Source organism: Budorcas taxicolor, chromosome 5 (genome assembly GCF_023091745.1).
Source record: "Budorcas taxicolor isolate Tak-1 chromosome 5, Takin1.1, whole genome shotgun sequence".
In the NCBI taxonomy this organism is placed as follows: Eukaryota; Metazoa; Chordata; class Mammalia; order Artiodactyla; family Bovidae; genus Budorcas; species Budorcas taxicolor.
The window spans coordinates 76,168,070-76,180,033 of record NC_068914.1 but is presented as its reverse complement, the minus strand read 5'-3'; the positions used below and the strand labels follow the sequence as shown (position 1 = coordinate 76,180,033).

The following is an 11,964-nucleotide window of genomic DNA, read 5'->3' as shown; positions in this document are numbered from 1 at the left end:
AGAAATAATGATTGGGGAACAAGGAGCTGAGAGAAGATTTAGAGCAACTGCTGCAGATAATGGTTTTCAAAACTAAATGATTATAAGGATTTCTAAACTATAAGAAGAATTCAACTGAAATGAAATACTATATATGAGTAGATGAGCCAGATACAATCATTTTTTCAGTTAAAACCCTATGGAAAAAGAATAGGATTCTCTGAAGTATGTGAAGTCTATGACACAAAAACAAATATAAAAAATCAACATACACACAGTGAGGACAAGTTTGAGATGTTATTACACAGTATTCGGGGAGACCAGGGAGGGATGGTGAGGAAAAGTGAGGATGACATAAAGGAAAGGGACAATTAAAAGTGATCTCATTTCTCTTTCTATTTTATTCCAAGGAAACAGCCTCCACAAATGGCCTTGAGGAACCACAGCACCATCACCGAGTTCATCCTCACTGGGCTGTCAGACGACCCCCACATCCAGGCTCTGCTCTTTGTGCTCTTCCTGGTGATTTACCTCCTGACCGTGATGGGGAACCTGACGATGCTGCTGCTGATCAGGGCTGACTCCCACCTCCACATGCCCATGTACTTCTTCTTGAGTAATCTATCATTCCTAGACCTCTGCTTCTCCTCTGTCACTGTGCCCAAGCTCCTGAAGGACCTCCTGTCTGAGAGGAAGACTATCTCCATAGAGGGCTGCCTGGCTCAGGTCTTCTTTGTGTTTATCACTGCAGGGACTGAAGTCTGTCTGCTCTCTGCCATGGCCTATGACCGCTATGCTGCAGTCTGCCACCCGCTGCTCTATAGCCAGGTGATGAGCAACCAGCTCTGTGTGAGGCTCGTGTTGATTTCGTGGGGTCTGGCTTCTCTTGATGCAGTCATCATTGTGCTTTTGGCTGTTAACCTGGACTTCTGTGAGGCCCAAACTATCCACCACTACACCTGTGAGCTGCCCTCCCTCTTCCCTCTGTCTTGCTCTGATATCTCCATCACTATCAGTATCTTGATCTGCTCAATCTTACTCCATGGATTTGGAACCTTCCTCCTAATAATCTTCTCTTATGCTTGCATTGTCTCCACTATCCTGAGCATCAGCTCCACCACAGGCAGAAGCAAGGCCTTCTCCACCTGCTCCTCCCACCTCATCGCAGTGATCCTGTTCTTTGGGTCAGGTATGCTTCGCTATCTAATGCCTTCCTCTGGTTCCTCCCTGGATTTGCTCTCTTCCTTACAATACAGTGTGATCACACCCATGCTGAATCCCCTTATCTACAGCTTCAAAAACAAGGAGGTAAAGGGAGCTGTGAAAAGGACTTTGGGAAAATATCTGCACTATTGCACAGGTTGAACTAAGTCACATTTACCCAGCATACCTGGAAAGACTAAATTTCTTCTTGTGTTCCCTCCTGTTTTGTTTCCAACCTCTCCCCCTACACAGAGTCAAGTAGGACTCAGGAAAGAACACACAGCTTCCCTGAACATCCCAGGTAATGATTACAAAGGAACCCTCACTTTTGAGACCCTATTTGGAAATTCTATGCTGTACCGAAGTGGGACACAATGTAAAGAAACACTTAAACAAAGCCCATCAATAATACAACATGATTATTAGGGGGAAAAAAACAGGGATTATTCGAATTCTCAAAAGGCATAAAAGTCACAAGAATTTCTACTTAAAATGATTCATAAAAAAAGATTCAAATCATTCTTCCTGTATTTGATAAATGCTTCATAATAAACTGTCAGATTGGGAGAATGACATTTGAAATGACCAGAAAAAATTTATTATAAGCTCATATTACTTATCAGAACTATGCAATTTCTCTACAATGTATTTATATGAAGATAAGATCTGATATTTATTCTACTTTCTCATTATTAGTGTATAGGAATGCAAGGGATTTCTGAGTGTTGATTTTATATCCTGCAACTTTACTATATTCATTGATTAGCTCTAGTAATTTTCTGGTGGAGTCTTTAGGGTTTTCTATGTAGAGGATCATGTCATCTGCAAACAGTGAGAGTTTTACTTCTTCTTTTCCAATTTGGATTCCTTTTATTTCTTTTTCTGCCCTGATTGCTGTGGCCAAAACTTCCAGAATTATGTTGAATAGTAGCGGTGAAAGTGGGCACCCCTGTCTTGTTCCTGACTTTAGGGGAAATGCTTTCAATTTTTCACCATTGAGGATAATGTTTGCTGTGGGATTGTCATATATAGCTTTTATTATGTTGAGGTATGTTCCTTCTATTCCTGCTTTCTGGAGAGTTTTTATCATAAATGGATGTTGAATTTTGTCAAAGGCCTTCTCTGCATCTATTGAGATAATCATATGGCTTTTATTTTTCAATTTGTTAATGTGGTGAATTACATTGATTGATTTGCGGATATTGAAGAATCCTTGCATCCCTGGGATAAAGCCCACTTGGTCATGGTTTATGATCTTTTTAATGTGTTGTTGGATTCTGATTGGTAGAATTTTATTGAGGATTTTTGCATCTATGTTCATCAGTGATATTGGCCTCTAGTTTTCCTTTTTTGTAGTATCTTTGTCAGGTTTTGGTATTAGGGTGATGGTGGCCTCATAGAATGACTTTGGAAGTTTACCTTCCTCTGCAATTTTCTGGAAGAGTTTCAGTAGGATAGGTGTTAGCTCTTCTCGAAATTTTTGGTAGAATTCAGCTGTGAAGCCGTCTGGACCTGGGCTTTTGTTTGCTGGAAGATTTCTGATTACAGTTTCAATTTCCGTGCTTGTGATGGGTCTGTTAAGATTTTCTATTTCTTCCTGGTTCAGTTTTGGAATATTGTACTTTTCTAAGAATTTGTCCATTTCTTCCACGTTGTCCATTTTATTGGCATATAATTGCTGATAGTAGTCTCTTATGATCCTTTGTATTTCTGTGTTGTCTGTTGTGATCTCTCCATTTTCATTTCTAATTTTATTGATTTGACTTTTCTCTCTTTGCTTCTTGATGAGTCTGGCTAATGGTTTGTCAATTTTATTTATCCTTTCAAAGAACCAGCTTTTGGCTTTGTTGATTTTTGCTATGGTCTCTTTTGTTTCTTTTGCATTTATTTCTGCCCTAATTTTTAAGATTTCTTTCCTTCTACTAACTCTGGGGTTCTCCAATTCTTCCTTTTCTAGTTGCTTTAGGTGTAGAGTTAGGTTATTTATTTGACTTTTTTCTTGTTTCTTGAGGTATGCCTGTATTGCTATGAACTTTCCTCTTAGCACTGCTTTTATAGTGTCCCACAGGTTTTGGGTTGTTGTGTTTTCATTTTCATTCATTTCTATGCATATTTTGATTTCTTTTTTGATTTCTTCTGTGATTTGTTGGTTATTCAGAAGTGTGTTGTTCAACCTCCATATGTTGGAATTTTTAATAGTTTTTCTCCTGTAATTGAGATCTAATCTTAATGCATTATGGTCAGAAAAGATGGTTGGAATGATTTCGATTTTTTTTAATTTATCAAGGTTAGATTTATGGCCCAGGATGTGATCTATCCTGGAGAAGGTTCCATGAGCACTTGAGAAAAAGGTGAAATTCATTGTTTTGGGGTGAAATGTCCTATAGATATCAATTAGGTCTAACTGGTCTAATGTATCATTTAAAGTTTGCATTTCTTTGTTAATTTTCTGTTTAGTTGATCTGTCCATAGGTGTGAGTGGGGTATTAAAGTCTCCCACTATTATTGTGTTATTGTTAATTTCCCCTTTCATACTTGTTAGCATTTGTTTTACATATTGTGGTGCTACTATGTTGGGTGCATATATATTTATAATTGGTATATCTTCTTCTTGGATTGATCCTTTGATCATTATGTTGTGGCCTTCTTTATCTCTTTTCACAGCCTTTGTTTTAAAGTCTATTTTATCGGATATGAGTATTGCCACTCCTGCTTTCTTTTGGTCTCTATTTGCGTGGTATATCTTTTTCCAGCCCTTCACTTTCAGTCTGTATGTGTCCCTTGTTTTGAGGTGGGTATCTTATAAAAGAATGAAACTATATCCCTTTCTAACACCACACACAAAAATAAACTCAAAATGGATTAAAGATCTAAATGTAAGACCAGAAACTATAAAACTCCTAGAGGAGAACATAGGCAAAACACTCTCCGACATAAATCACAGCAGGATTCTCTATGATCCACATCCCAGAATTCTGGAAATAAAAGCAAAAATAAACAAATGGGATCTAATTAAAATTAAAAGCTTCTGCACAACAAAGGAAAATATAAGCAAGGTGAAAAGACAGCCTTCGGAATGGGAGAAAATAATAGCAAATTAAACAACTGACAAACAACTAATCTCAAATATATATAAGCAACTTATGCAACTCAATTCCAGAAAAATAAACGACCCAATCAAAAAATGGGCCAAAGAACTAAATAGACATTTCTCCAAAGAAGACATACAGATGACTAAAAAACACATGAAAAGATGCTCAACATCACTCATTATTAGAGAAATGCAAATCAAAACCACAATGAGGTACCATTTCACACCAGTCAGAATGTCTGCGATCCAAAAATCTGCAAGCAATAAATGCTGGAGAGGGTGTAGAGAAAAGGGAACCCTCCTACAATGTTGGTGGGAATGCAAACTAGTACAACCACTATGGAGAACAGTGTAGAGATTCCTTAAAAAATTGCAAATAGAATTGCCATATGACCCAGCAATCCCACTGCTGGGCATACACACCGAGGAAACCAGAATTGAAAGAGACACATGTACCCCAATGTTCATCACAGCACTGTTTATAATAGCCAGGACATGGAAACAACCTAGATGTCCATCAGCAGATGAATGGATAAGAAAGCTGTGGTACATATACACAATGGAGTATTACTCAGCCATTAAAAAGAATACATTTGAATCAGTTCTGTTGAGATGGGTGAAACTGGAGCCGATTATACAGAGTGAAGTAAGCCAGAAAGAAAAACACCAATACAGTATACTAACACATATATATGGAATTTAGAAAGATGGCAATAATGACCCTGTATGCAAGACAGCAAAAAAGACACAGATGTGTATAGCGGACTTTTGGACTCTGTGGGAGAGGAAGAGGGTGGGATGTTTTGGGAGAATGGCATTGAAACATGTATACTATCATGTAAGAATCAAATCACCAGTCTATGTCCGATGCAGGATACAGCATGCTTGGGGCTGGTGCACGGGGATGACCCAGAGGGATGTTGTGGGGAGGGAGGTGGGAGGGGGGTTCATGTTTGGGATCGCATGTACACCCGTGGTGGATTCATGTCAATGTATGGCAAAACCAACACAGTATTGTAAAGTAAAATAAAGTAAAAATAAAAACTAAAAAAAAAAGATCTGATATTTAAATTTCCATAGAAGAAGTAGAACCTATGAATGTTTGAAGATGACATAATTCTGTGGAAAGCCTAAAAACTCCTAATAGGAAAATAAAATTATTGGCACTCCAAAGAATTTAATAGGCAAAAAATTAATATTAATACAATCAGTACTATTTCTGTATACTAGCCACTGTTAAGTAAACAAAAAATATGCTTCAGGCAGAAAAAGATACATTCACTCAGGATTAAACTTGATATGTAGTTAGAGCAAATACAAATAAAGTCAAAAAATTAACTAAATGATATAAAAGATGCTTAAATTAATATAGGATATATTTTTAGACATACTCTCCCCTTACAGTTTTATGCAATCAACAAAAGAAAAACATTGAATTTACAAGCAATCTGGAAATCCAGAGTTCTAGTCTTGATTCTATAGAACCATTAGTGATTCAGTCTTTCCTTTTCTTTTTTTTTCCTTCTATTGAATATGTCGTCTTCATATACTGGGTTTTACTCTAGGCATTATGTTTTCTACAACACATAACATAGCTTTTGTTTTTTGTAGAGCTATTTGTTGGAGAAGGCAATGGCACCCCACTCCAGTACTCTTGCCTGGAAAATCCCATGGATGGAGGAGCCTGATGGGCTGCAGTCCACGGGATCTCTAAGAGTCGGACACGACCTAGTGACTTCACTTTCACTTTTCACTTTCATGCATTGAAGAAGGAAATGGCAACCCACTCCAGTGTTCTTACCTGGAGAATCCCAGGGATGGGGGAGCCCGGTGGGCTGCCGTCTATGGGGTCGCGCAGAGTTGGACACGACTGAAGCGACTTAGCAGCAGCAGGAGCAGCAAAGCTATTTGTATATTCTGTTCTTGAACTTTATATAAATGGAATGATTCTAATCCTAAAATTAAAATACTGGTTATATTCAAGACTTGATGAGGCAGTGGAGCAATCAGACTCACATATGTTGGTAGTGGAATTGTAAATGGGTTCAATCACTTCAGAAAAATATTGGGCAGTATCTACTAATTGCACACTATATGTCTACTCTAAGAGTAATTAATTATATTTTTAGGTAAATATGAAGAGAAATGAGTAAACATGTCCAGAAAAGACATTAATAGAATAGTCATAACAGTTTATTATTGCAGCCAAAATCTATAATAAACCTAAATGTCCATCACTTGGAGAACAGATAAATAAATTCATACATGTAGTATATTTATACAATGAAACATAATACAGAAAAATTTTTAAACTGCAAACAACAAGTGAATAAATCTCACAGACACTATGTAACAGAAGCCAGATATAATGGGTACTTGTTTATTTATATGAGGTTAAAGACAGTGAATTGATCATGTTTCTATTTTCTAAATTTCTTCTCCTTGCCTTTACTGAGATATAATTGACATATAATTTTGTATAAGTTCAGTTCAGTTCAGTTCAGTCGCTCAGTCGTGTCTGACTCTTTGCGACCCCATGAATCACAGCAGGCCAGGCCTCCCTGTCCATCACCAACTCCCGGAGTTCACTCAGACTCACGTCCATTGAGTCTGTGACGCCGTCCAGCCATCTCATCCTCTGTCGTCCCCTTCTCCTCCTGCCCCCAATCCCTCCCAGCATCACAGTCTTTTCCAATGAGTCAACTCTTCACATGAGGTGGCCAAAGGACTGGAGCTTCAGCTTTAGCATCAGTCCTTCCAAAGAAATCCCAGGGCTGATCTCCTTCAGAATGGACTGGTTGGATCTCCTTGCAGTCCAAGGGACTCTCAAGAGTCTTCTCCAACACCACAGTTCAAACGCAATAATTCTTCGGCACTCAGCCTTCTTCACAGTCCAACTCTCACATCCATACATGACCACAGGAAAAACCATAGCCTTGACTAGACGGACCTTAGTTGGCAAACTAATATCTCTGCTTTTGAATATGCTATCTAGGTTGGTCATAACTTTTCTTCTAAGGAGTAAGCGTCTTTTAAATTCATGGCTGCAGTCACCATCTGCAGTGATTTTGGAGCCCCCAATAATAAAGTCTGACACTGTTTCCACTGTTTCCCCATCTATTTCCCATGAAGTGATGGGACCAGATGCCATGATCTTTGTTTTCTGAATGTTGAGCTTTAAGCAAACTTTTTCACTCTCCTCTTTCACTTTCATCAAGAGGCTTTTTAGTTCCTCTTCACTTTCTGCCATAACGGTGGTATCATCTGCATATCTGAGGTTATTGATATTTCTCCCGGCAATCTTAATTCCAGAGGTGTACAATGTGCTGATTTGATACACTTACAAGTTGCAAAATGTTTACCATCTCCATCAATTCACATCCTTACCCTTAATTTTTTAAGGTCTGAGTATTTGAGATACATTTTCTTCGCAACCAAGTATAAAATATAGTATTATTAACTATAAATCACCATGCAGTCTTTTTTTTTCTGCCCTCTTAAGTTTTATTTTTTTTAGTTAATTTATTTTAATTGGAGGCTAATTACTTTACAATATTGTATCGTTTTGCCATACATCAATATGAATCCGCCACGGGTATACACGTGTTCCCCATCCTGAACCCCCCACCCACCTCCCTCCCCGTACCATCCCTCTGGGTCATGCTGTCTTTTAGATTCCCCAAACTTACTCATCTTATAACTGGATGTTGCATTTTATTTTTCCTGATACTTTGACATCTTCAAATCTTGCTGACCTTGGAGAGACTGTCCACCCAGGGCTAGCTGGGTCCTAGGGACAATAAACAACTCACCTGATCAACACATTTTCAGATGTAATCTAATTAATCAAGAACCCATACCCTCAATTGCCTCCTTTATTTAGCAATCACACTGCAGGCCACTATCTACATGCTCTAATCACCTCAGGGCGAGGTACCAAACAACAAGAGACAGCCCCTTAAACCCAGATTCCACTGAAATAATTCAAATTATTCTATCCTAAACTTGCTTACACTGCCTTATTCATCTCTTCCTACAAAAACCTGTTACCCACATTTTCCTCTCACTCTCTCTGCCTCCTGACCAGTCCAAGGCCTCCCTGTGTGGTCCTATAAGTAATAAATTATCTTTTCAATAAAAAATTGTCTCCTATCTGTTGACTTTACCATACCTGACTAATAATAAAACTTGCATTTTAAAATAGTCAGGAAAAGTAATAATTTCATAAATTCATTCACGATGAAATCAGAACAGCAGTTCCCTATAGAGAATGGATTGACCAGGAAGTATCAAGAGGAATCTTTTCAGGCAGATGAAAGGTTTTGGATTTGGTCTCTGTAGTGGTTACAAAGTGTACACTTATCAAAATTCACCAAGCTGTCCCTTTAAAATGGGTGCACTTAATCACTTTATATATGTATTTTAAACTGAAATCAATGGGAAAACTAAACAACCAAAAACATTTGTTTCATGAATGTTCTCATACTTCTTACAGGTATCTATTGCCCATGTCCTACAAATACTTTAGTGAATAATTCCCTTCCTTTCATATCAAGGCAGTATTTCCACCACTCCAGTCATGATGGGAATTAACCCCCGCTATAAGTCTCAAGGATCTTCCCCGTAGCTCAGATGGTAAAGAATCTACCTGCAATGCAGGAGATCTGAGTTCGATCCCTAGGTCGGGAAGATCCTCTGGAGAAGGGAATGGCAGTTCACTCCAGTATTCTTACCTAGAGAATCCAGTGGACAGAGAAGCCTGGCAGGCCACAGTCCAGGGGGCTGCAAAGAGTTGGACATGACTGAGCAACCAGCCATTTATAAGTCTCGAAGCCATGGGGGAGGTGGCAGAGGACAAGTAACGTCTTCCAAGGCATCTACCCAAAGCAAAGCTTTGCTTGGTCTCTGCATTAGTAATGGGTCTCCAAAGAAACAGAGCCAATAGGAGAGACAGACATAGACATGGTGAATTCTAAGGCACTGACTCACACACTTGTGTGGCTTGACAAATCTGGAATTTGTAGAGCAAGCTGGCGTATTCAGGTGAGGCTTCATGTTGTAATTTTGAGGCCAAAATCCACAGGGCAGGCCAGCAGGCTGGAATTTCAGACAGGGTTTCTATGTTCCAGTTCTGAGGAGAACTTCTTCCTCTTTGGGAAACCTCAATCTTTGCTCTTACAGCCTTCAGTTTTTTGAGGCCTGTCCACACTATGGAGGGGAATCTGCTTTAGTCAAAGTCAACAGTTTAAATGTTATATCTAAAAAATACTTTCACAGGAGCATCTAGACTGATGTTTGATTAAGCAGCTGGGATCCATATACTAGTTATATTTTTTCTCACTTCTAAACATTTAATATGCATTTATAAAACTATGAATATTTTAGGATAACCACAACACCAGTATCTCTACTAATATAATTAACAAATATTTCCTAATAGTGCCTAAAACACAATTCTAGTTAAACTGACACAAAACTAACCATTACAGCCTCTGAGCAAAGAGAAACTGGTTTTTTCTAGCAAGCATTGGTAGGTTAATTCTGTGGTCCCCTTCAGAGATTCAGTGTCTCAAACATATCTGTCCAGGTATCCTCATCCCACGTGTTGTCGTCCTAGTCTTTTCCTAGTGGGACCCTGAATTTAACATAGAAGTTACATGAATTCAGTCTTCTTCATAATTCAGTTTCTGTCATATTCATAACCTGGGCCTGGTTTTTGGCACAATTTACCTACTTGGTGAAGGAGATATGTCCTTTAATAAAGCCATTAATAAGTAATAATAATAATGCCATAAAGACTCTGGCCTTGGGATGGTATGTGCCTAACACAAGTCTCATTTTATTTCTTTAATATACCAACGACATCGCAACAGCAAAGTACCTGCACACTTCCTGTACTTGACATTGTGCCCTTATACTTCAATTTGCATATGCCAACGCATTCCCTTATACAAGTTTCTCTTCCCATTCGCCACAGGTTAGAAATGTATGGTCACATGGATCACAGCTTTGTGTAACTGAATGAAACTGAGAGCCATGCCATGTGGGGCCACCCAAGACGGACAGGTCATGGTGCAGAGTTCTAACAAAATGTGGTCCACTGGAGAAGGGAATGGCAAACCACTTCAGCATTCTTGCCTTGAGAATCCCATGAACAGCATGAAAAGGCAGAAAGATATGACACTGAAAGATGAACTCTCCAGGTCAGCAGGTGTCCAATATGCTACTGGAGAAGAGCAGAGAAATAGCACCAGAAGGAATGAAGAGGCTGAACCACAGTGGAAATGACCCCCAGTTGTAGGTATGTCTGGAGGTAAAGTAAAGTCCAATGATGTAAAGAACAATATTGCACAGGAATCTGGAATGTTAGGTCCATGAATCAAGGTAAATTGGAAGTGGTCAAACAGGAGATGACAAGAATGAACACAGACATTTTAGGAATCAGTGAACTCAAAAGGACAAGGGTTTCCCTGGTAGCTCAGATGGCAAAGAATCTGCCTGTAATGCAGGAGACCCCAGTTCTATTCCTGGGTTGGGAAGACCCCCTGCAAAAAAGATAGGCTACCCACTCTAGTATTTTGGGGATGTCCCTGTGGCTCAGTCAGTAAAGAATCCACCTGCAATGTGGGAGACCTGGATTTGATCCCTGGGTTGGGAAGATCCCTTGGAGGAGGGCATGGAGACCCACTCCAGTATTCTTGCTTAGAGAATTCCCAAGGACAGGAAAGCCTGGCAGGTCACAACCAAGCAACTAAGCACATTACACAAAATGGACAGGAATGGGAGAATTTAATTCAAATGACCTTTATATCTACTACTGTGGGCAACAACCCCTTAGAAGAAATGGAGTAGACCTCACAGTAAGCAAAACAGTCCAAAATGCAGTACCTGAGTACAATCTCAAAAATGACAGAATGATTTCGGCTCTTTTCAGAGGCAAACCATTCAATATCACAGCAATCCAAGTTTATGCCCCAAACGCTAACATCAAAGAAGACAAAGTTGAATGGTTCTATGAAGACCTATAAGACATTCTAGAAATAAAACAAAAAAGATGTCCTTTACATCATAGGGGACTGGAAAGCAAAAGTAGGAAGTCAGGATATACCTGGGGTAATAGGCAACTTTGGCCTTACAGCACAAAATGAAGGAGGGCAAAGGCTAAGAGAGTCTTCCCTAGAGAACACATTGGTCATAGCTTATACCCTCTTCCAACAACACAAGAGACGACTCTACACACAACATCAAAAGAAGGTCAATACAAAAATCAGATTGATTATATTCTTTACAACCAAAGATGGAGAAACTCTATAGAGTCACCAAAAACAAGACTGGAGGCTGACTATGATTCACATCATGAACACCTTACTGCAAAATTCAGACCTAAATTGAAGAAAGTAGGGAAAACCACTAGGCCATTCAGGTATGAACTAAATCAAATCCCTTATGATTATACAGTGGAAGTGAAAAACAGATTCAAGGGATTAGATCTGATAGAGTGCCTAAAGAACTATGGACAGAGGTTCCTAACACTATACAGGAGGAGGTGACCAAAACTATCCCCAAGAAAAAAGAAATGTAACAAGACAAAATGGTTGTCTGAGGAGGCCTTACAAATAGCAGAGAAAAAGAAGCAAGAGGCAAAGAAGTAAAGGAAAGATATACGCATCTGAATGCAGAGTTCCAAAGAA

The 11,964-nt window shown here is 39.0% G+C and overlaps 1 protein-coding gene across 1 annotated transcript; it reads left to right on the top strand.

The window, feature by feature from the left end:
- Window positions 1-405: 405 nt before the first annotated feature.
- Window positions 406-1,344, top strand: LOC128048543 (olfactory receptor 8S1-like). The gene has a single exon (XM_052640950.1). It carries the CDS (start codon window positions 406-408, stop codon window positions 1,342-1,344), a length of 939 nt encoding a protein of 312 aa, XP_052496910.1.
- Window positions 1,345-11,964: the final 10,620 nt, after the last annotated feature.